The 27,500-nt window shown below is 35.5% G+C and overlaps 1 protein-coding gene across 3 annotated transcripts in view; it reads right to left on the reverse strand.

Annotated features, from left to right (window-relative positions):
• The window catches only part of LOC106880546 (cullin-1), a 77,378-nt gene that overhangs the window by 37,868 nt on the left and 12,010 nt on the right, over nucleotides 1-27,500 (reverse strand). For 2 of the 3 annotated variants that reach the window (XM_089351169.1, XM_089351171.1), the window contains exons 2-4: nucleotides 7,817-8,234; nucleotides 2,269-2,446; nucleotides 1,309-1,476 (exon numbers count right to left, since the gene is read on the reverse strand). In XM_089351169.1, the coding sequence (XP_089207295.1) occupies nucleotides 1,309-1,476; nucleotides 2,269-2,446; nucleotides 7,817-7,959 (489 nt within the window). In that variant the 5' untranslated portion in view covers nucleotides 7,960-8,234. Of the gene's footprint in view, nucleotides 1-1,308; nucleotides 1,477-2,268; nucleotides 2,447-7,816; nucleotides 8,235-10,140; nucleotides 10,517-27,500 lie in introns of those variants that run through there. The other variant, XM_089351170.1, reaches the window with a different exon arrangement.

Raw genomic sequence — 27,500 nt, forward strand, 5'->3', positions numbered from 1 at the left:
TGTATGGTAAGTGGCTTGCTTACCAACCACATGGTTCTGGGTTCAGTCCCACTGCGTGGCACCTTGGGCAAGTGTCTTCTACTATAGCCTTGGGCCAACTAAAGCCTTGTGAGGATTTGGTAGACGGAAAATGAAAGAAGCCCATCGTATATATGTACATATATATATGTATGTGTGTCTGTGTTTGTCCCCCCAACTTCGCTTGACAACCGAGTCTGGTGTGTTTACGTCCCCGTAACTTAGCAGTTCGGCAAAAAGAGACCGATAGAATGAGTACTAGGCTTACAAAGAATAAGTCCTGGGGTCGATTTGCTCAACTAAAAGGCAGTGCCCCAGCATGGCCGCAATCAAATGACTGAAACAAGTTAAAGAGTAAAGAGTATATATATATATATATATATATATATATATATGTATATATATATATATACACATACGGGATTTACTGAAACATGAACACTAAAATCTTAATGAGTAAGAACAAGTTAGAAAGTATTTGCTTCAATTAAATGTGTGCTCAAAGCACAGCTGAACAGGACCCTGTGTGCCAATAGCACTGTCCTACCTGCACTCACACACTTGTGAGACTACTTCGAAGAAGGAAGAACAAAGACTGGATATAATATAAAGAGTCGTGGAAAGATCCATGCTAGGAATACTTTGTTGGTACACATCTGAAACAAGATTATTTGAGTGGAATGAAGTGAAAGAGATGATCATGAAATAATGAAAGCACAAGGTCTGCTGAGGAGGACATGTTGCAAGGTTCATAAAGAGGTGGACTCATGGGGTTGTTATATGGCCTTGTGCTACATTTTCAGACCACATGTATTTTATTTACATGTGGTTTATTTTGAGGTCCACCATTGAACTCTGTAACTCTTGTTGTTATGTTTTGCAGCTGATCTGCGGTTCCTGCAATGAGCAAGACATCATCTGCAAATTGGAGATGCACATGTAGTTCACCATTGATATTAATGCCACCTTCCCTATCAATGTCTCTAATGACTATTTCAAGACTTACAGTTAAGACCTTTGGAAAGATGACATCTCCTTGTTTGATGCCCTTCCAGACCAGAACTCTTACAGGTAAGGACAGTAAAGTTATATCATGGACACATGTTGATTTTGCCCCACTGAGAACTTTAATGTATTGTACCTCAACTCATTGCACTTCCTGAGACTTCAGTACAGCTTTCACCTCATAACTATCAAAAGTCTTATCATAATCTACAAAGGGTTCCTTTCTGAGTGCAAAAGAAAATACAAAGTACAATGAAAAATAGATTAAATCCCTTTTCAACTTACTGAGTAAATTTCATAGATGCCTTTTGTTCCCTCATCACACTCCCGTCGTACCCAATGTCTATTTAGATATGCACACACACCATTGAGAACTTTACTAGAAAATTGATAATCTTCCCACTGTTTGGTATAAAATCGTAAAACATTTTCTTCAAGAAGAGATGTACTATCCTGGGAAAGAGAAAAAGATTTGCATTATTAACATAATTTGTTTTGATTTTTAAACAAACTTAGTTACAGATATAACAGGCAAATATTTTCTTTATCTTAACCATTTATTGAATAAATACTTTAATCCTTTTAATACCAACCCATTTGAGACCACACCTGGTTCTAAGATAGAAACGTCCTGCTTTAAAGTGATCTAAATGAAAACCTGTCAAAATTTCATCATCATCATCGTTTAACGTCCACTTTCCATGCTAGCATGGGTTGGACGATTTGACTGAGGACTGGTGAAACCGGATGGCTACACCAGGCTCCAATCTGATTTGGCGCAGTTTCTACAGCTGGATGCCCTTCCTAACGCCAACCACTCTGAGAGTGTAGTGGGTGCTTTTACGTGCCACCCGCACGAAGGCCAGTCAGACGGTACTGGCAACGGCCACGCTCAAATGGTGTATTTTATGTGCCACCCGCACAAGAGCCAGTCCAGGGGCACTGGCAACGATCTCGCTTGAAAGTCCTTACACATGCCACGGGCACAAGTGCCAGAAAGGCGACACTGGGCACAGGTGCCATCCCAATTTCGCTTTCACTTGCCCCAATAAGTCTTCGCATGTTAATTCCAAACACCAACATAATACTGATAAAATTATTTTATTAAATCCTTTGTAATTTTCAAAATTAATCAAAACAAGGCTAGTGTGTTTCAACAGAAATATGGTAACAAAAGGTTTAAATATTTAGAGAAAAATTTACTTTAAATGAATTTGCAAGAAAGACAAAGAGAGAAATGATTACCTTCAGTAATTTTACCAAGTAACTTTTTAAGTACTCTTTCAGTCTTTTATAAAGTTCAAGGCCAACAAACTGGGCACCACAAGTGGGCTGTTTGCCCTTTTTACCAGTAGGTACCCGAGGTTGTTGACCTTGGGCTGTATTTGTTGGTTGTACACTAGTGCAATAGTTGTAAACATAGCTGAACAAAAATTTAAGGAAATAAATATATTTCATTGAAGTTTAATGTTATCAAAACAAATTTGATTAAAAAAGAGTCATGTAAATTCAAAGTACAAACATCATCCTCATCATTTTCAAGTTCAATATTCCATGCTTGCATGGCCAGACAGAATTTTTGAGGCAAATTTTCTATAGCTAGGTACCTTTCATGATGGTGATACTCCTTTACAATCATCACATACATATATACAAATACACACACACACACGTGTTCATTCTGTTGTCTGTAAAAAAAAAAAGTCCGTTTTTGTGCTTTATGTTCCCGTTCCTTTTCTGACGTCCTGTACCCAGATATGCATCTATATATACATGTAGATGTAGGTATGTACATATATGTATGTATACATGCATATGTTCATATATCATTTGTAGTGTGTGTGTGTCTCTCTCCAGAACAGAGCAGGTTTTTTGCTGTAGAGGAGCCAGCCAGCTCCTCGCATGATAGAAGAGATGGTGAGAATCACTAAAGTGGAGCTGGATGGAAAGAAAAATAGTAGTGACAAGGTGTTAAAGTGGCCCCTCAAGACACCTGGTAAGGAGAAATGAGAGGGAGAGCGGAACAGGAGCAGTAGGTGGATAGAGATTGCAAGAATGTCTGGGAGTGTGAAAGAGGATTAGAGATAGGGAATGAGTAAGGAAGTGAATATAAGAACAAGTGCTGAAGGTTGATATGTAGGGAAGGCAGGAAAGAGAGAAGCTTAGGTGGCAACCATAGAAACTGGGCAGGGTTGGGGGTTTTGCTACTAATACAAGAGTTAGGGGAGACAGGAGGGAAATGATAGACTGCACAGAAAAGAAGTTAGAATGGAGATGAAAAGAAACCGAATAGGAATAGTAAAGTAGACAGGGAAAGGAAGAAATGACATGTAGTCAGGCAAGTTGTAAGAATATGGAGCAAACATAGTGAAATGGGAATGGGAGAGAAGTATGGTGGAGGAGGAGAGAAAAACAGAGGGTTCGAGAAGATGATCAATGTAAAATGTGGATGGAGAGGACAGATAACAAATGAAATGGTTCCAGGAAGTAAGAAGTGGTATTAGAAAAAAGATGGTGAAGTATGCAGCTCTGTTCATAATTACAGCAGCAGAATAGTGCATTGTGGAAATAAAGTTTGGTGGGAACATCTTGACAAGAAAATTGGGCAGGATGTGGCAGAGGTGAGGAGTTGTGTGTGTGTGTGTGTGTGTGTGTATCTTGTGTCTTCTTTTTTGTATCATTGCAGCCATGCTGGAGCACCATTTTGAAGAAATTTTAGTTGAACAAACTAACCCTAATACTTCATTATTTTTTTTATAGCCTGCTACTTATTCCAATGGTCTCTTTTGACGTAAACACACCAACAACTGGTAGTCAATTGGTGGTGGGGAGCAAACACTGACAGAAGGACACAAACACACACATGTATGACTGAACCCATGGTTGGGAAGTAAGCTTCTTACCACACAGCCACATCTGTGCCTGTGTGTGTGAACACACACACACTGTGCTTTCAGAATCAGTTTTGCTGGGCTGGGTGGGTCTTCTCAAGAACCACATATCACCAGTCATCTCAATTGTTCATCATCTCCTTTGCACTTAAAACAATGGAATCAGTCAATGGCATAGACATGTGGTAGATCGAGATTCAGATGACAACCTCTTGTGGAAATAATAACTTCAGTATAAACTTAATATACAATACAAAATTGTTTTGTCACTACATCCCTCTTCAACATGCAGATAATTATCTAACCGTTTGAAGTAAACAATGAATCAAGTTTCTATTGTTTCCTTGTTTCCCAACTGTTGAACAGCTGAAAAAAACAGAGTCATAACCGACCTTAAAATCATCAAAAGAAGGTGGGGGACTCAAAAGTCTTACTAATCTGTGAAATAATTATTGAAATTTATGGTTTTTACATTGTCAATGAAATTATGAAATTAACCAGTTGTTAAAGCCTTAAATTGATTATCACTGCAGGCATTGCTATATTGCTGCGCGATTAAGAAGTTCAGTCCTACTGCATGACATCTTGGATAAGTGCCACCTGTTATAGTCCTGGGCTGAATGTGAGTGGGTTGGCAGGCAGAAACTAAAAGCAGCAGCAGCAAGAGAGAGAGAGAGAGAGAGAGAGAGAGAGAAAGAGAGAGAGAGAGAGAGAAAGAGAGAGAGAGAGAGAGTGTGTGTGTGTGTGTGTGTGTGTGTGTGTGTGTGTGTGTGTGTGTGCTTGTATGTTTATGAATGTGTGCATCTGTTTTTGGCATCAGAGGGTAGTTATAAACAAGCGTTACTGTCATCCATACCAAAACGCTTGTTTCCAGTCTTCCCCGCAAACATGTCCAGTCATGAGGAAATATTACCTCGCTTGGAAGCAGGTGAGGGTTAGTGACAGGGAGGGCATCCAGCCAAAACAAATCTGCCTTAATGAATTCTATCTGACCTATGCAAGCATGAGAAAGTGGATGTTATGATAATGATGACATCCAATGTGTAATCATCATCATTTAACGTCCGCTTTCCATGCTAGCATGGGTTGGACGATTTGACTGAGGACCGGTGAACCGGATGGCTGCACCAGGCTCCAATCTGATCTGGCAATTGGTTCCAAATTTTGGCACAAGGCCAACAATTTTTCAGGAAAGGGGTAAGTCATTGACTCCAGTGTTCAACTGGTGCTAATTTTATCGACCCCAAAATGATGAAAGTCAAAGTTGACCTCAGTGGAATCTGAACTCAGAATGTAGAGACAGGCAAAAAGCCACTAAGCACTTTGCCCACAGTGCTAACTACTCTACTAGCTCACCGCCTTTCTCAATATGTAATATTAATTACAGCAAGTTCTAAGAAACAATATTTAACCCTTTTGATGCCAAACTGCCTGAGACCAACTCTGTATCTAAGATAGAAGTTTTTCATTTTGAAGTGATCTAAATTTTACGTAAATTTAAGTTCCAGACACCAGCTTAATAAAGACAAAGTTATTTCACTAAATTTTTCATTATTTTCAAAATTTAGTGAAACAAGTCTAGCATATATCAACAGAAATATGATAACAAAAGAGCTAAACATTATTCAACTGGACACAAGTAAAGGCACATGATTAACAAATTTGCTTTACAATCATGGAGTCATGGGTTCAATTCCACTGCAAGGTAGTTGGGCATTTTATTTCATAGCTAAAGGTCAACCCAAGTATTTTGAATGAAATTGTGTTGTTGAAAACTGTATAAAAGCTTGTCAGAAGATCTAGCTTTGTCATATAATTGTGTTACACTAATTCTGTCTGACAATTACATAAAGGGTACATGTGTCTATGGAATATTTAACCACTTACAAGTTAACCTGACAAAGAAATAGTTCAATTCGTCAAAAAACTGAATTAGTGCAGCCAAAATCAACAGAGGTTTCATCATAAATATAGTGGCTGTGTGGTAAGTAGCTTGCTTACCAACCACATGGTTTCAGGTTCAGTCCCACAGCATGGCATTTTGGGCAAGTGTCTTCTACTATAGCCTTGGGCCAACCAAAGCCTTGTGAGTGGATTTGGTAGACGGAAACTGAAAGAAGCTTGTTGTGTGTATATATATATATATATATATATATATATATATATATATATATATATATATATATATATATATATATATATATATATATATATATATATATATACGTTTGTGTCTGTGTTTGTCCCCTCACCATCACTTGACAACCAATGTTGGTGTGTTTATATCCCCATAACCTAGCAGTTTGACAAAAGAGACTGATAGAATAAGTACTAGGCTTACAAAGTCCTGGGGTCAATTTGTTCAACTAAAGGCGGTGCTCCAGCATGGTCACAGTCAAATGACTGGAACAAATAAAAGAATTGAATGAAAACAAATGTTGGTTTCTATCTGATTAGGATTTTTTCATTTTTTTAAATATTTCAGTCACTGGACTGTTGCCATGCTGGGGCACCACTTTATCTTTTGTCAAACCACTAAGTTATGTGGAAGTAAACAAACCAACGCCGGTTGTCAAGCAATGGGGAGAGACCAACACAAAGAGGCACACACACACACATGATGGGAATCCTCACACAAGACATTGGTTGGCCCAGGACTAAAATAGAAGAGATTTGCCTGAAATGCTGTGCAGTAGGACTGAACCCGAAGCCAGGCAATGACAAATGAAGCTTCTTAACCACACCCACTTATACCTGTAGCTTAATAAATTAATATGATGCACAACAAAATTTTTATTTTTTCCTGTTTTTGGTCAGTAAGTGTTATTTCATATTTGCTTCTATCTAGAAACTTTGCTTTTGTGACCAGGACATCAATGTTTTCAAACTGATCTATTTTCCATTACATTTTAGACAGATTCAGTACTGAGCTGCTGGAACAGAAAAATTGTTATGGTAAAAATTCTGCTAAATACCACAGATTTACTTGTCAGTTGCTTTACCTTAACCCATTACCTACCAGTGATCTCATATGAGATCACTTAAAAATTACAAATTTCGTAATTATCTGTCAACATTTACACATATCTAACCTTTTTGCTATATCTACTAAGTATATTTCTCTGATATTCAAATGAGGTTTGCTAATTTTTCGCCCAATATCTCACTTATTTCTATTTAAAATGTTATTTTGATCATTCCAGTGTGTTTCTAAGGCTGTTTTATGCTAGAAAACAAAGTTTCATAAAAAAAATTCCTGTTAATAGAATTATGGGAGGTAATGGGTTAACCACATGAGCATACCCCTTAGTGGCTGACAACATATGCATCTCTAATCAAGAGTAGGAGTGAGTAGTGGGAGAGCATCATAGCTATGAGTTGAGAGGGATTCTTTGGGGTTCAAATACATGTAACAAAAGCAAAGTTTGAAGGAAACATTAGACATTTTTCATTACTTTCTTGAGGTAATAGCAGTTGCTACTCAAGGACAAAAACCATGTTACACAGTGTTATTTCTTTACTACCCACAAGGGGCTACACACAGAGGGGACAAACAAGGACAGACAAACGGATTAAGTCAATTATATCGACCCCAGTGCGTAACTGGTACTTATTTAATCGACCCCGAAAGGATGAAAGGCAAAGTCAACCTCGGCAGAATTTGAACTCAGAACGTAGCAGCAGACGAAATACCGCTAAGCATTTCGCCCGGCGTGCTCACGTTTCTGCCAGCTCGCCGTCTTGTTACACAGTGTAATTGATTCAAACCATTAGAATTCTGGATGTACGAGATGGGAACAATAACAAAATATTTTTGTTTCATTTTGCTTTTGTTTTGTTTTGGGGTCTTTTTTTTTTTTTTGGTTTGGTCTTTTGTTATTTCTGTAAACATTAAAGGATACGTATACAGCTGCATGTATCTACCCTTAGCCATGCTCTCCTGTCTGTAAATCTGGTCAATACCCTTCTTGAGGTCATCCCAGATTTGATCGAGGTCAATCTGCCGTGGTCCATGAGGGTTATTGTTCTTTGTTGAACCCGCCATATCAAGGGATTTACAAAGCTGTTTCAGTTTAATTTTTTTAAAGTCAATAAGAAAGACAATGAGATGGGAAGTTCAGTATCAAGAAACGACATTCATTAGGAAATAATGAAAAAAAAAAAAGAAAATTGGGGGGAAGTGGTTGGGCATTCAGCCCTAATCGCAGAAAGAAAGGTGTGTCTTTGGAAGATGAGGAGAAGGCCTTGAAGGTAAAATAATGATAAAAAGTCCTGCTGAGACAGACAGAGAAGAGGATTCACACTGCACCATTGGCGACCCTGAAAAGAAAAGAAAAAAGAAATTAATGCTTTATAAAATATAGAAAACTTTAATGAGAACATTTATAATACTTCAGTATAATTCTATTATTGAATATGAAGTACCTAGTTTAAGTTCTTTGCAAAGCTTGTATAGTTTTTTATATAAAACCTAACAGAAATACATATTGTTTTATATGAATTATTCCTTGTTAAATAATTCCCTTATGAAACAGTGAGGCTCTGAACAGATAAAGCTAATAGAGCATAAATATTGGGTTATCCCTTTGGCATTTAAACTAGCTATATCCAACCAAAATATTCTACCTGCTTTATCTTCAAAATAGCCAGTTCTTGCCTGTTGCATTTATCCTACAAGATTATTCTAAAAATAAACTATCACATTATCGAAATCTCAAAGCTACAAGGTAAAGCATGACTAATTCAAATCAATATGAATAAATAAGCATTACATTTGATAGAGAAAGCTGAATGCTGAAGGGTTAAAAACCCCAATGGATAGAAAAAGTCGAAGGGCAGCCTTCGACTTTTTCTCTCCAAAGGATTCTTTGCATTATCGGCTTCAAGTTTTACTATTCCAAAAGGGAATAATTTCACATTCTCTTGAAGTTTCTTATTTCTTTATTGCCCACAAGGGGCTACACACAGCGGGGGACAAACAAGGACAAACAAATGATTAAGTCGATTACATCGACCCCAGTGCGTAACTGGTACTTAATTTATCAACCCCGAAGGGATGAAAGGCAAAGTCGACCTCGGCGGAATTTGAACTCAGAACATAGCGGCAAACGAAATACTGCTAAGCATTTCGCCCGGCGTGCTAACGTTTCTGCCAGCTCGCCGCTTTCTCTTGAAGTTTCTAATTTCTTATTCCTTGTTAGTTTTAAAGAGTTTTTGCACATTTTTACTCTGCATCTTGTAGGAGTATGAAGGCCATAATGGGTATTAAAACATCTAGCAAGCACAACTTCCATTCCTGATTGAGCCATCTTGAACAAGCAAAGAGTCACATATAATCAATAACCAGGATTGATTAGTTCAATGAAAATAAGGTCTTTGGTGGTGACCCAACAATCTATTATTATAAACTGCATATCAACTGCTTATTGTTTTATGAAAAAGATTTTACACATGGATGCCCTGCTTACTGCTTAAAACAGCACATCAAGTGTTACGTATGTTAACAACCAGATAGGTTGCAAGAAGTAGAGCAATAGATATTCTAAGTATTTATCTTTTATCCATTACTTGCTTCAGTCATTTGACTGTGGCCATGCTGGGACACCACTATGAAGGGTTTTCATTGAACAAATTGACCCCAGGACTTATTCTTCTAAAGCCTAGTATTTATTCTATCGGTCTCTTATTGCCAAACTTCTAAGTTCTGGGAACATAAACACACCAACACTGGTTGTCAGGCAGTGGTGGAGAACATACACACATACAACGGGCTTCTTTCAATTTCTGTCTACCAAATCCATTCACAAGGTTTTGGCCAGCCCGAGAGTATAGGAGACGCTTGCCCAAGGTGCCACGCAATGGGAGTGAACTCAGAAACATGTGGTTGGGAAGCAAATTTCTAACTGCACAGCCATACCTGCGACTATAATATTACATACAACCTCACAACAGTAATTTCATTTGGAAACTAAATAAGTTAGAATAAAACTGTAAACTAATTAGAAGTTAACTTAGTAAAACAAATACTAAATATTGTTTGAGTCAATTACATTGAATTTAACATTGTCAATGCCCATGTCTCTATAGAAGCCATTCAACCAGTGTCACAAGTTTCTCACATTTAAATAATGTATGATGAAATAGAATCCAGAAAATAGAACAGAAAAATATAATGAATGATACCATGTGGAAATATTAGCTTACAAAATAAATAAGAATAGTTTACCTCAGTGATGGTGAATGGCAGAGAAAGGGATAATACACAAAAGGCAATGTAACTTCACAAAAAAAACAGCTCAAAATTCAAGCATTTCCAAACTGTTTGAGAACATCCAACACACTCTATAATTAATGCGATAAATGACCTACATTTTTAAGGAAAGGTTGTTGTTTTCTTCTAGTAAGACTGACAAAAACATTCTGATTGCTAGGCTAATTATAATGAGAATGTTTCATCAAGGAATTACAAGCTTTGTGAGAAAAGCAAAGTGAAATTTCAGAATAAAAAAAGAATAGCCCGACTTTGAAACACTTCAAAGGACACTTAAAAATAGTTAAATTGGGAATATGAATTATATTCACGCACAAACATCTCAGCTCCAACAACAAAAATACATTTGGCAAGAGTTCAACAATGAAAATCAGGTTTTCTCTCAATCTTTGTAAAATTTGTAAAAGGAAGGTAAAAGTACACTGAAAATGCAGTGGCTGTCATAGATAGAATTAATCCAAAGATTATGTTTTCCTTTACTTGTTTCAGTCATTGGACTGCAGCCATGCTTGGGGCACCATCTTGAAGGGTTTAGTCAAAGTTCTGATTTTTTTTAAATTTGGTATTTATCCACTAAATCTCTTTTGCCTAGGGATGTAAACAAACTAACACCAGTTGTCATACAACAGTGAGGGGGAACCTCATAAACACAGTCATTAATACAAATAGATCTGCAAATACCCATATATACACAGGACAGTCTTCCACACAGTTTCCATCCATTGAATCCACTTAAAAGACATTGGTTGGTTTGAAGTTTTAGCAGAAGACACTTACCCAAACTACCACAATGAGATTGAACCCAAAACCACATGTTACATAGCAACCTTCTTAACCACACAGCTATTATATTCTTTTTCAAAAGGTCTCTTATTATTATTTTTCTTTTTTTTTAGTTTAAGAGTTTTAACTACTAGAAAATGCTAATTAAAAAAAAAAACACTTTGTAGATTTGATGTCATTTTTTTTCTTTTTCCAGTGTTCTTAATTATGTATCTATTTAGGTAATCAAGCATTAAATAAAGCAAAGAAAGTAAAAGGAAAAAAATAGAGGGTGAAGAGTGAAAAGAATAATCTAGATTAAATTGCAACTTTACTCAACTTTTCAGCTACCTATCTACCTCACTAGCCAGCCAGCAGGTCACAGGAAAAACAGAATCAACTTTAAACAGTCAACAAGATTATTACTCTTCAAAACAGACAAGATACTACAAGGAATATTTAACAGGAAACTATGCCAGCTAGGAAATATACTAATGTAATAAAAACAGAATATAATAACAGATGCTGATAAGAATATATTTTAAAAATAGATAAAAAATACACTACATTAATATTTTAACATGCTTCGTTTGGAACCTCGCATCAGTCAAACCAAAGGAGTTATCTCATTTACATTCAGTACAAGTACTATAACTAACTTGGTTAATTAGCTTTGATAATTATAAGAATCAGATTTATTTTGGTAAACTAGATTCTTTTACTTGTTCCAGTCATCTGACTGCGGCCATACTAGAGCATTGCCTTGAAGTGTTTTCGACGAACAATTCGACTCCATAACTTATTTTTAAGCCTGGTACTTACTCTATCGATCTCTTTACCAAACTGCTAAGTTATGGAGACACAAACACACCAAGACCGGTTGTGAGGGGACAAACACAGAAACAAAGACACACATACGTAAATATATACACATATATATATGACAGGTTTCTTTCAGCTGCCGTCAATCAAATCCACTCACAAGGCTTTTGTCAGCCTGAGGCTATAGAAAAAGACACTTGCCCAAGGTGTCACGCAGTGGGACTGAACCCAGAACCATGTGGTTGAGAAGCAAACTTCTTGCTACACAGCCAGGCCTGCACCTGTGTGTGTTTTATTTCTAAATCAGTTTATACAAGTTACATTTACAACAGTATGTCTAGGACACCTTTAAAGGTAGAGTCACCCAATTTCTAAATTTGATATTAATGAAATTGTCTTACCATTACTATTTTTAGCAAAGCAACCACACAGAAAATAGACCATTGACAGGTGTGTGTGCACACTTAGTTTTATTTTCTTTCTCTACTATCCTGCACCAAAGCCCTATCAGTAACGACATAAGTTTTATGCAAGCCAGGTTCATGACTAACTTAGTTTCCCCCCAGATGTAGTCATTTCATTTCATGTTGTTTAGACCAAGGTCAACTCTGAGTGAGCAGGCTTATGATCAAAGACCCTCTAACCATAACAAATCAGTCTTTATATATATATATATATATATATATATATCAGTCTTTATATATATAATATAATATAATATAATATCTATCTATCTATATATATATATATATATATATATATATATATCTGATATATGTCTTTTTATATATAGGCGCAGGAGTGGCTATGTGATAAGTAGCTTGCTTACTGACCACATGGTTCCGGGTTCATTCCCACTGATGGCACGTTGGGCAAGTGTCTTCTACTATAGCCTCGGGCCGACCAAAACCTTGTGAGTGGATTTGGTAGACGGAAACTGAAAGAAGCCCGTCGTATATATGTGTATATATACATGTGTGTGTGTGTGTGTGTGTGTGTGTGTTTGTCCTCCCAACATCGCTTGACAACCGATGCTGGTGTGTTTACGTCCCTGTAACATAGCGGTTCGGCAAAAGAGACCGATAGAATAAGTACTAGGCTTGCAAAGAATATGTCCTGGGGTCGATTTGCTCAACTAAAGACGGTGCTCCAGCATGGCTGCAGTCAAATGACTGAAACAAGTAAAAGAGTATATATAATATATGTCTTTTTATATATATAATATCGATTTCAAATTTTGGCACAAAGCCAGCAGTTTCAGAGAAGGGGCTAAGTCAGTTATATCAACCCCAGTGTTCAACTGGTATTTATTTTATTGACCCTGAAAGGATGAAAAGCAAAGTCAACTTTGGCAGCATTTAAAATCACAACATAAAGATGGACAAAATTCCACTAAGCATTTAGCCTGGAGTACTAATGACTCTGCCAGCTTACTGCTTTATATATACAACTAATATTAATCAATGTGTTCAGCCATTTTTTCAAGATGCAGTATAATTAGATGGTTACAAAGGTCACTTCTCATTTGTAAGGGCCAAGATTTGATCTCAATGCATGGCATCTAAGACAAATGTCTTTTAGTCTTATCCTCAAGTCAACTAATACCTTGTAAATGAAACAGGGCAGATGGAAACTGTGTGGAAGCCGGTTTGATGGATTTACCTCTAATTTAAAAAGGTTCAAACTTGACACACATTGTATCAAGCTGATTTTGCTATTAAAGGGACACAATTTTGAGGAATACTCAGTCACTTATTCAACTTGAATAACTAAAAACTTCCCACCCAACCCATGTGAGCACAGATACAAGATAAATGAATATATATATATAACTAAAACCCTTATCACATGTACTGGATAAGCTGTGGTGACCAGAGATTGCTATACAGGATGTGCTGAAAACACCGGGGAGGAGAAGGCCCTATGGTGTGAAGAATGGTACTTCCACAGACACATAGGAGAAGGTCCTGCAGTGTGATGAATGGCACTGATCACTCAAACAAGTAATTCTGACCATTGTGGAGAAATATCAAAGGGAATACGAAAGAGCACATGAGAGGCGTCACTTTTCCGTTGCATCAAGTAAATTCACTTGCAACAGAAGTCATCGCTGCTGCAGATTAAGAGCAGGCCTTGTAATCCGAATGCAAGCCTGAACAGAAGAGTCAACGTTGACCTACAAAGGACAGCAAACAACAAATAATTCAAGAAAAACACTGGTCTTATAAACCAAGAAAGAAAAACATACATCACAATATACAAATGTATATTGTACAATTGTACTCTATTGTACTATCCAATAAAAATTGTACTCAAATGTATATTGCACTCTATTGTACTATCCAATAAAAATGGTATTTGGAAGATTCCTAACAATCTCTTACACTTGAACTGTTTCAAAAACAACAATATTCTGCTTTCCTGTCTATTTCTTTATATCCTGTATTTTCCACTCAGCTCGAATGCACATCATCACACCCTTATCAATCATCATCTTATTGTTGTAATAAGACAAAGAGCATTTGTTAAAAAATAAAAAGACACTATAAGGATATTAAAAAGAAAAGAAAAAAAAATAATTAAAAATGAGATCTAAATAGTCTAAACTTATATCAAGGAAACCTTTTCCCTTTGTTAGAACAGGACAGAAGACATCATTTTCTTGTTAAGATCTAAGATGTAAAACATGTCCTTCACATTAGGCAGTGCATACTGTGGCAATGAAGACAGTGTAAGGTAGCAGCTATGTAAGGTAACACAGTGGTTGGTTGGTTGGCACTCCTTCGCTTACGACGTCGAGGGTTCCAGTTGATCCGATCAATGGAACAGCTTGCTCGTGAAATTAACGTGCAAGTGGCTGAGCACTCCACAGACACGTGTACCCTTAACGTAGTTCTTAGGGATATTCAGCATGACACAGTATGACAAGGCTGACCCTTTGAATTACAGGCACACCAGAAACAGGAAGAAAGAGTGAGAGAAAGTTGTGGTGAAAGAGTACAGCAGGGTTCACCACCATCCCCTGCTGGAGCCTCGTGGAGCTTTAGGTGTTTTCGCTCAATAAACACTCACAACGCCTGGTCTGGGAATCGAAACCGCAATCCTATGACTGCAAGTCCGCTGCCCTAACCACTGGGCCATTGCGCCTCCACAAGGTAACACAGTATACGCAGTAGAAATGAAAGTTAGACAGTGTACACAGCAGCAATGAAAGGTAAGAATGTACAAAACAGCAGCAAAAGCTAAAACTGTATACAGAGGCAATAAAAACTAAGAAATTGTATACTGAGCAAAGGACTAAACAAATAACAATATAAGGTAAGACAGTGTGTACAACAGCTATAAAGAGTGTACACAGCAGTTATATGTAGTAACACATTGTAGACAGCAACTGTAAAGAGTAAGATAGTGTATACAAAAGCAATAACAAGAGAGTATATAGAGGCAAAAAGAAGTAACGAAATATCTTCAGCAGTAGCAGGTCAGTATAGAAGCAATCTTGCTAACAACTAAATGTTAATTAAATTGATACATTCATTATGCAATCCAAGATAACAATAAAGAAAAATAAGACAGGGCAGTGGAGTCAGAATTAGGAAATAATTAGTTGGTTACTAAAGTCAGAGTGAGAATTAATGCCTTGTTTGTCAACTTTCACTAAATGCAAAATTTTCTAATTTTAGATACTAATTTGACTAATTTCACAAATAATTTCAAAATAATCAAATCATATCAAAGGACTTCCATGAAAAACTAACTGGTGGAAGTAATTCTGTTTCTAAGATTATCATCATCATTATCAATTAATGTTCATTTTTCCATGCTTGCATGGATCTAATGAAATTTTTATGGCCTGTTTGCCCTTCCTGTCACCAACTAAGGTAATATGTACTCTTGGCCAGACATTGTTTCACAGAAAACTAAACTAAAAACAAACACTGCTTGTATGAGTGTCACTTGTTTACAACTATCATATGATATCTAGACATGGGTACTCACACACACACACACACACATGCACAGAGAGTTTTTCATTTTCCATCTTCTAAAATGCATACACAAGGCCTTAGGTCAGCCCAGCAAACTTCTCAACCACATAGCCATGCTTCAGAAAATTTGGGATTTGGATTTCTGATTGAATGCCTATTCTATAGATAGAATGGAGTGTTTTTTAATATATATTTTATGAAGATAAACTTGTCGTTTCTTTACAATCTTTATTTCATTTAAAGTAATCATTTAGGCTACTTTCATTTCAGTTTTATATCCCAACAGTATTTTAACTCTTTAGCATTTAAACCGGCCATATCCGGCCAAAAGTATCCTGCCTATTTTATGTTGGAACTGGCCAGATCTGGTCTCTCACACCAACCCTACAATATCGTTTTTAAAATTAGCAGCTACCTCATCAAAATCTCATAGCTACAAGATACTGCATGATTAATTCAAAACAAAGTGGATAAAAAAGCATCAATTTTGGCAGAATAATGTGAATACTAAAGGGTTAATCTCAAAAAGGAAGTGCTATATCTCCAACTAAGATTATTTCTTTTAAAATGGTCATTAGCTATGTTGCTTTATGTCAGTGATTTTCAACCAGGGTCGATATGATCCCTGAGTATCCAAGTAAGACTTTTGGAGGTCCACACAAGCAAAATAGTAAATTGGAGATACTTTGGATGTATTTATTGCATCCATCATCATCATCAACATTCACTGTCAATGCTGGCATGGGTTGGACAGTTTGATAGGAGCTGACAAAGCAGAAGACTGCACCAGGTTTCAGTGTCTGTACTGGCATGGTTTTTTATGGCTGGATGCCCTTCCTAACACCAACCACTTTACTGAGTGGACTTTACATAGCAACCAGCATAGGTGTCATCAGTTTTGGCATGGTTTTTACAGTTGGATGCCCTTCCAAATGCCAACCACTTTACAGTGTGGACTGGTTGCTTTTTATGTGGCACCAGCACTGGCAGGGTCACCAAGTAACTTGCAAGACAAAGATTCTTTGAGAGAGGATAGGGCATCAGAGAAGGTGATCTTATGCCAGATGATGAAAGATTAGAATGTGACAGAGAGACAGAAACAGGTGCCTTACTGTAGAGGAGATACATGGTTACCCAGTCAGTGAGAGAGAGTGATTAAGATTGAATTCAGAAACAGGTGCGTTGCTGTAGGGGAGATATATAGTTAACCCGTCAGCAGGAGAGAGGGAGCAAGAGTGTAAGAGAGGGCAGGAGAGAGATGGTGGCAAAGTGCCAGGGCAGACTCACAAGGAACATGATCAGAATATAAATGGAATGGTAGAGTTGAGCAAGGGAGAAATAGATGGTGGCAAAGTGCCAGAGAATACTCTCAAAGTATGGGGTCAGAATATAAATGGTAGGGTACTGTCAAAGGTTGTTTTATATAGTTTAACCTAAACAAGTTAATGAGTGAAAATCAAAATAAGATTTTTGAAAGGGGTATCTATAAAACAATTTTTTAAACATCAAATTACTATGGGTGGGAGGGTCCACCAGAATAGAATAGTAACCAAAGGGGTCCATAGGCAAAAAAAATGGTTGAGAGCTGCTGCTTTGGGTGGTCAACCTTTTAGTTTTAACTTTTATACACTCCTTATTTTCATTTATAATATTGTTATAGCTTATTTTTAATATCCCTTTTGAAACAAAAAAACAAAAGCCTCTTTATTTTCATTTTTGAAAATTATGTGATATGCTCAATTGCTAGTAACTGCTTTAATCTTTTGCTCACTTCAGTCAAAAGGCTGTAAACTATGCTGGATCACCACTTTGAACAGTTTTACTTGAACAAATCAACTCAAGCACTTATTTTTAAGCTTAGTACTTATTCTATCAGGTCTTTAGCAAAACTGCTAAGTTACAGAGACATAAACAAACACCAGTTGTCAAATGGTGGTAGGGGACAAACATACACACATATATACATAGTTATGCATATATATACATACACACACACACATATACGCATATACAACAAACTTCTTTCAGCTTCAATCTACTAAATCTACTCACAAGGCTTTGATCAGCCCAGACTCTGATAGAAGACACCTTCCCAAGGTAGGACTGAACCAGAAATCATGTGGTTGGGAACCAAACTATTTGAATGATATCTTTAAAGAGAAAATAAAAGCCACAATAACAATGCTATCTATAATAAACTTCAAATCCAAACTGGAACAGGTGTTAAAAAGTAGCCTGATGACTCATAGTGACCATGTATTTTGTGTGGTTACAATTAACATCCAAAACACATAAGTTTAATTACAAACAGAGGAATTGCAATCAGTGGTACTACAGAGAAGTTTTGTGAACCAACTCCGAACAGCTAAAAATAACTGCCATTAATAATAGTAGTAAACAGTTTGAAATGAAACAAAGTAAATATAAAAACTTGCCAATACGAAATTCTGACCCACCATCATTTTGCACTAATATAGTCTTTCTTCTATAATACAGTTACATGTGACAAAATTAAACTATTAAAAATTAATTAAAAATGAACAGCTTATTACATTTCTATATTTCTGAAATCAGTTGCATTAATCAGGTTTAACTTTAGATCAGCCTTTATCAAAAACACCTATGATGAAAGGCATTTCTTTAATCACAGGTCCAAAAGATGACTATTCTAACTCACATACACAGTGTATTTTGGACTTCAATATTCAATATAGATTTCCTTTTTTTAAGACAGTAAGGATGCTTAGCAGCTATTTCTAGCAGGTCAAACAACCAAGTAGGGAAACTATTAAACTCATCTGCTATGCTTAAAAAAAAAGATCAAAATATTTTATCAACCTTCATTAAGTTTTAATATAAATAAATATTTAAACACCTTATACTGAGCTTAACAATTATACTTAGTACTAGAGGAATCTAGGTGAGACTTGAGAGAGAGAGAGAGAGAGAGAGAGAGAGAGAGAGAGAGAGAGAGAGAGAAAGAGAGAGAGAGAGACCAACAATTAAAATTAAACATTTGTTTCTATCCCAGATCAATTTCAACTCACCATTCTGATAGTGGAGATTATGCCATATAAACTTGTTTTGTTTTTTTCTTCAACACTGGGCTGGATTTTTAAATAAATAATATTCACAACAACTATGTGACTTATAACAAATTCCAATAGTTCGTTTGCGGCATGTTTTTAAACTATAAATACATTCATTAATCACAATAATTTATCTACGAAAGCCCTGACACAGGCTTACGGGTCACGTTACACTAACAATATTGAATGTACTGAATCTAGAGTAAAACAGTCAAGTAGATAAGGTATGCTGGATTATCAGTGCACAAGAGTTCTAAAATCAAATTCTTTCACAAGTGCTCCATAGCATATAGGAACAAGGACAATTAATTTCAGCTGATATCTATTGATTTCAAAGACATTAGACATATATTTTTAAAATTTCCACAAGAAGCTTTGCTTCCCAAACACATGGTTCAGGTTCAGGCCCAATGCATGGCACCTTGGGGAAATGTCTTCTACTGTAGCCTCAGGCCAACCAAAGCCATGCAAGTAGATTAGGTAGGGAGAAACTGAAGGAAGCCTATCGTATGTGTGTGTGTGTGTGTGTGTGTGTGTGTGTGTGTGTGTGTATGTATATATATATGTACCTATGTGTGCGTGTGTGTGTGTGTGTATATATATATATATATATATATATATATATATACAGGGTGCAGTGAATAAACTGCCATCTAAATTATACAAAAATGAAAAAAAACACTGACATCTCATTTTAACAGATTTACCAAAATTACATAAAAATATCTTGAAATACTAAAGAGCAAATTTATTCAATAAAATTGTCATTGGCTTCAACCACAGCCTCCAGGTGACTTTGGAATCTCCTGCAACTCTTCTGGGCAGTTTCCTTGTTTAAGTTACAAAGAGTGTTGTCAGACTCTCGCTCAACTGTGTCCAACATAACAATCAATGGGGTCGTTGCAGTCCGGGGAGTTAGGTGGTCAGATGTTAGGGGTGATGTGGTCACAGAAACTGACAGCCATGACTGGGTTCTCCTGCTTGTGTGGCATGGTGCAGAATCCTGTAGCCAGACACAGGGTCTTCCAGTAGCCACCCTCTTGACCCAAGGCAGCACTACCTCCTCCAGACACTTGATGTAGGCCTCCATGTTGAGTCAGAGGCTGTGTGGAAAGATGAATGGAGACAAAAAGTCACCATCACTAGTGATTGCTCCAAATACCATGATGTTCACTGGATGTTTGATTTTTATCACTCTCAGTACATGTCCTCAGATTGCGCTGTCCTCCAATTCACACCCAAACACTCTGAAATGTTCACATTGGAGCTACTGGCTCGAATGCCAAGTACTACAGCATATCATTTCCAAATTTCAGATAGAGCGTCAAGGTGCTGTTTTACTCACACACAGTGTCCAACTAACCCTACTATATACTATTAGCAAAATTTTTTATATACAAAAGCAAAGTGGCAAAAAACACTCAACTAGAATCAATTTGCAGAACTATACACGAATTGTCTTCATAAAATAAGACTTGCGTACAGTTCTATCAATTACGATTGTGCTGGAGAGAACACAGATGTTGTTACGTTAGTAAAATGTTGAAACCGGTACACAATTAATTCTTTATTCTGTATATTTCTCATTTTGTCTTGCCTGCTTATGTTCTGGTGCTTTGCGAAATTTTTTTCTGGAGAACATTATTTTTCTTTGGGTCGTTGATCACCTCTTTCTAGCATATCGGATGTCCACTTAGTGGTCATCCCTTCTTATACACATGTAATACAATTTTTCTGAATTTTCAGATTTTTTATATGCTAGGCCACTTGGTTTTAAATTGAATTAATATTCAATTTATCACCCTCTATATATAAATAATAATTTAAATAATCATGTTCTCTAGCCAGCAACATATACTGCAGTGAATTATTCTCTGCAGAATTGTTTCCGGAATTTTGGCGCGCCAGAGCTGAGACATTTTGAAAATAACCCCAATGTAATCAGTAGAACTGTGCGCAAGTCTCATTTTATGAAGACAATTCGTGTATAGTTCTGCAAATTATATTGATTCTAGAACGATTGTGCTGAAGAGAACACAGATGTTGTTACGTAAGTAAAACGTTAATGTCAAAACCGGTACACAATTAATTCTTTATTCTGTATATTTCTCATTTTGTCTTGCCCACTTATGTTCTGGTGTTGTTCGAAATTTTTTTTCTGGAGAACATTATTTTTCTTTGTGGTTGGGTCGTTGATGACCTCTTTCTGGCATATCGGATGTCCATGCATATGTATATATGTCTATATATATATATATGTATATATATATATATATATATATATATATATATATATATATATATATCAGATATGTATATATGCATACATATGTATATATATATCAGATATGCATGTATGTATGTATATATATATGGCCGTTTTCGTGCGGGTGACACGTAAAAGCACCCACTACACTCTGAGTGGTTGGCGTTAGGAAGGGCATCCAGCTGTAGAAACTCTGCCAAATTAGATTGGAGCCTGGTGTTGCCATCCGGTTTCACCAGTCCTCAGTCAAATCGTCCAACCCATGCTAGCATGGAAAGCGGACGTTAAACGATGATGATGATGATGATGATATATATATATATATATATATATATATATATATCATAAATGCATACATATATATATCTGATATATATATATATATATGTATATCAGTTATACATACATATGTATACATATAAGTTATATATATATATATATATATATATATATATAGATATGTAGGCACAGGAGTGTCTGTGTGGTAAGTAGCTTGCCTACCAACCACATGGTTCCGGGTTCAGTCCCACTGCGTGGCATCTTGGGCAAATGTCTTCTACTATAGCCTCGGGCCGACCAAAGCCTTGTGAGTGGATTTGGTAGACGGAAACTGAAAGAAGACCGTCGTATATATGTATATATATATGTGTGTGTGTGTTTGTGTCTCTGTTTGTCCCCCTAGCATTGCTTGACAAACAATGCTGGTGTGTTTATGTCCCCGTCACTTAGCGGTTCGGCAAAAAGAGACCGATAGAATAAGTACTAGGCTTACAAAGAATAAGTCCTGGGGTCGATTTGCTCGACTAAAGGCGGTGCTCCAGCATGGCCGCAGTTAAATGACTGAAACAAGTAAAAGAATAAAAGAATATGTATATCAGTTATACATACATATGTATACATATAAGTTATATATGTATGTGTATATATATATATATATATATATATATATATATATATATATATATATATATATATATATATACATATATATATATATATATATATCCTATATAAAATATATATACATATAAGTTATATATACATATATATATATTACATATATATAGAAAATATATATACATATATATATGTAAGTATATATATAACTTATATATATACGTATATATATAAGTTATATATGCATATATATATATATATATATATATATATATATATATAAGTTATATAAGAAAACATATATATATATATATAAGTCATATATACATGGCTGGCCAGTAATATATTTTTCTGCAATGTATGGATAATTTATCCTGATCACACTATTTTTTAGCATTATCATTTGTTTGAGAATAAAAAAAATTATTTCTGTATCTGTTTATACATACATATATCTTATATGTACATACACATGTTATATATACATACGTATTATATATACATATATACATGTTATATATGCATACGTTATAAATACATACATACATGTTATATATATATACATACATACATATATATACATACATACATATATAAGTAATACATACATATATAAACATATATATGTATATATGTGCGCGCACACACAGACACAGACATACCCATCCAAGAGATACAACTCCTAACCTAATCATCTAGCCCTTTTTCATTTCAGCACCCACTAACCTGTTATGCTAATCCACCTCTAACAATAGAGAACAGTCCCCCTTCCTTGTTAGCTGTCTCTGATGAGTACAAAGTTATACAAACAGATTGTTACCTAACACTCCATTGTATTCCTTGCGTGAAACTGACTGATAAGATCAGTCGTGATGAATATATAATACTATACATTTCAGATAATATGCATGTGTCTGTATATAAATATATATGTATATAAATATATATATGAGTGTGTGTGTTTTTGTTTGTGTGTGTCTGTCGGTTTTCCTCACCACTGCTTGACAATCGGTGTTGGTGTGTTTACGTCCCCTTAACGTAGTGGTTTGGCAAGAAAGGTCAATAGATTAAGCACTAAGCTTTAAAAAAAAGTACTGGGATTGATACATTCGACTAAGAATAATTCTTAAACGTGCTGTCTCAGAATGGCCACAGTCTGATGACAAATGAGTAAAAGGTAAAAGATATCACCTACCCCCAGTCCAATATAATAATACACATGAAAATATTTATTTTAAGAAAAGAAACCACAGTTTATCCATTTCTGAAATATTATACCCATCTCACTTTGTAGATGAAATTCATGTTTCTCCAATTTTTGATATTTTGAATAAATTTCTAAACCATTTTTTACCTTTACACTCCTGTGATTCCTAGTTTCCTTACTGGTCCCCCACAGGCATCCAATGGTTAAAAAGACCTATTATATTTATATAATTGAATACTATTAGGAAACGTATAAAAAAAAAACCATTGATATATTCTGTGTATTGTATTAGTATAAGCAATTAGTTGTGCATAGATTTTTTTTTAATCTCATGGATTCCCAATGGTCATATTGGACCCTGGTTGAGAACCACTGGAAATCACAAATCACTCATTCTTCAGGTACCCCACCACTAACAGTGAATCACAAGGGCTGGCTAAAACTCTCTCCCTTGTCTTCCTACTAAATCCTGATGGGTAATGGACTGGTGGCAATCAGTGCAGTGGGTATGTATATAGCTCAGCTGCCCAAATGAAGAAGTGGCAAAGTACATTTTTCTTGTCTGCAATTGAAGACAAATACTTTGCCATCTATTGGTATAGATATTTTGACTAAATATTCTGGTCTCTTAAAACCACTCCCTTACATCCCTTAAAAAAAACTTATGTTCTGCATATGTATGTCACCAGCAAGGAATGGTTTACATAAAGACTGAAGCATTTCCAACAGTTTTCATAGTTAGATTCATTCAAAACACATCAAAAAAAATAATAAAAATAGGAAAAAGCAAGATTTCACCTTCTTTTATCAAACTTAAGGGTTATTCACAACATAAATCTTGACAAGGTATTCTAATAATGAAATCTTATTTCAGACTCAGCATATCCAATCCCTGACATGTCTTTTTTTTTTTTTTATTTAAAACAAGAGATGTCATTTGAGAGAGATTTGGTGGTTGTTTCTAGCAGGTAGAGCAATTATGTATACAGCTTCGTCAAACTGGCAAGTGCTGGTTAAAGAGAAGGGTCTGCAAATCTGTTAAATAGATTTAAACTGCTAAATTTAAAAGTTACCATTTCTCAGTATAAAAAAAATACGGAGAGTTCCAATATAGTTAGTATACCATACATACAAGCAATCTTATGATAATGAAAGTTGTAGCAGTGACACCTTACACAACAAATTCAAAGCTGAAACAAGTCAAAAGTTCAGAGAGCAGTTTCCTTTAATGCTACTAGATGACTCAGTTTGATAACACTGTCTACATTTTATGCACCAGTCCTATTCATAGAAAAATAATTAAAATTACTAGCTAACTCATCATAGCAGTAGCTGTTTAACCCTTCTGATACCAACCCACTTGAGATCCCCATTGGTCCTATGATACAAACTTCCTGCTAAAAATGATCTAAATTAAAACCTCCCATAACATTTTTGCGTTTATTTATGTTCCATACAGTAGTTTAATCTTGAAAAAGTTACTTTACTAAAATTCTTCGTTCTTTTCAAAATTAATTTGAAACAAAGACAGTTTATTTCACCAGAAATATAAAAGGATTAAAGTCTGGCCTGTTCTTTAGAGGGTTTAGGTATTATGTAAAATTATACGTAAATGTAGCCTAATCCTTGGAGGATTTTAACAGCCGATACTAAAATAAATTCTATTGATATTACATGTGGAGGCATGTGGCTTAGTGGTTAGGGTGTTGGACTCAAGATCCTAAGATTGTGGTTTTGATTCCTGGACCAGGCGGCATATAGTGTTCACGAGGAAAATATTTCATTACATGTTGCTCCAGTCCAATCAGCTGGCAAAAATGAGTAATCCTGTGACAGACAAGCGTCCTGTCCAGAGAGGGAATATATACGCCACAGAAACCAGCCCTATGAGAATACATGACTTAGGAAGTATCTTTAACTTTATCCTATCTATTGATATTAAGCAGATGAGGAATAAATCTATTTTGTTGTATTTAGGGAGAGTCATTATGCCCAATAAGAAATATGCCACACACAGAGGTTCTTTTCCAGTTCTTTTTTTTTATTGTTAGTCAACTAGTAAACCATTTAATCAATTAACCAATTGAGTGTTTGATTAATCATTTGGTCAGTCAATTAATCAATCAGCATGGTTCATCACAGTGTTTTTATCGATATTCACAACCTCATCAATGACATGACCAGGCTACACCAGGTCTATTTGTCTCCTAGTTTTCAGATTCTACATTTATATTTATGGGGATATATTTATGAAATGAAATAGAACTTGTGCATGCATCTTATTGGCATAATGACCCTCCCAAGATATAACAAAATTTGCATAAAGAACTTTCCAAAAACAGACTAAATCTGCAATTCATCACAAGAATTATCGCAAATTCTTATTTACCCATGACAGGCATGTGAACTGAGATGTGCAGAAAGAAGTGTGCTATCAAAATAGACAACATACTTGAAGTTGATTTGAACTCCGAACTGTACATTTAGTAGTACAATACCAGATTCAGCAGTAGGGCCCTAATTTGGGAATCCTGGATTTTGAGGAGTGTGAAAGCACCTCTTAGTCACAGCTGTTCCCAGGTCCATTCTGACCCAGAGTAGTATCCACCTGTCAGGGTCTCAGCTATGGGCTAACTACTATGTTATGGAAGAAACTCCAACCACAAATGCTCACTGCTTTGTGGAGTATCTTGCAAAAGAAAAAGGATAGGGGAGTCAACCTTGACAGCAAATCAAGAAATGGAGTCCCTCAAGCAATCCAGTGCCCGATTTGATACCCTTCGAGCAACTCCAGTGTAGGTGGAGCTCTCTAACCCTGAAAGGCAATTCATACTGAAGAAGGCCACTACAAGTTACTGATCACCACAGCAACTTAGCTTAATGAACCATTGGAGTCAGACCTCCAAGTCTAAAGAGTGGGATTGTATTGTGAGGATTGACTCTCACTTTAGAATAGGGCTGGAACTACTGTGGTTAAGAAGTTAGCTTCCTAATAATGCAGTCTTGGGTTCGGTCCCTCTGCACGGCACCTTGGGCAAGTGGATTTCATAGACGGAAAGTAAAAGTATCCTTGTCTTAACATCATGAGATGATTCAAAGAAGATTTACTATAAGTTAAATAAATTGCTTTGCAATATTACCATTTATTCCCTGAATTTTCAACTCGGGCGATGCCAAGAATTTCAGCTGGTATATATTAAAAACAAACCCGCAAAATAGGAAGAGTAATTAAATATTGTAACACCCTTCTTGAAGGATAGGCGGGAAAACAATCGATCTTTGTGCAACAGTTAAGAAAAGCTTCCTAGTTGTCTATCATACACAAAATCAGTCTTGAAAAAAAATCTAAGAAAACAACTCAAACAAACGTTGTTACAAGGAGATACCAGGGATTTGGTTTTCTTGCCAGTGTGAAGCCAAACGTAAATGAAGAGTTATAATGCACCTACATACAGGTGTGGTGGAATAAGGGCAAAGAAGACAGGGGTAGAGGGTATGAGTAATGGAAACATATTGAAACACAGATATATGTATTCATATATGTATATATATATATATATATTTATAAATATAATTAAGGGATCAGCAAATATTTGCTTCACCATATACCGAAGTTCAGAAATAGCAGCTAAAAAAGCTGAGAATCCCACAGATAGTATTGTTAATTGATTTATTAATTAATAAATTGATAATCCTTTACCCTTTTAATTTGTAATAATTATATATATATATATATATATATATATATGTATATATATGCATATATATGTATATATATGTATATATATGTATATATATGTATATATATGTATATATATGCATATATATGTATATATATGTATATATATGCATATATATATATACATATACATACATAGATATGCATATATATATGTATATGCATACATGTATATATATGCATATATATATGTATGTATATGTATATATATGTATATATATGTGTGTGTATATATATGTATATGTAGATATATATATGTATGTGTATCTATATAAATATGCATATATGTATATATATTTTTATGTATATACATGTATATATATATATATATATATGTATATGTGTAAAACTCTCAACTCTCATGCATCCTTATTTTTCCTACCAGTTTATACATGAACTACTATTGAACTACAAAAGCTCAAAGACAATATAATGTATGGGTATCTTTATTTTTTTTATATATTATTGTTTTATATATTATTTTCTTCATTTTGTATTTCTTTGTAAAAAAACATTTTCATTCTCCTTCTTCTTGATAATTTGC

This window comes from Octopus bimaculoides, chromosome 4, assembly GCF_046866305.1.
Source record: "Octopus bimaculoides isolate indiv1 chromosome 4, ASM4686630v1, whole genome shotgun sequence".
Taxonomy (NCBI): Eukaryota; Metazoa; Mollusca; class Cephalopoda; order Octopoda; family Octopodidae; genus Octopus; species Octopus bimaculoides.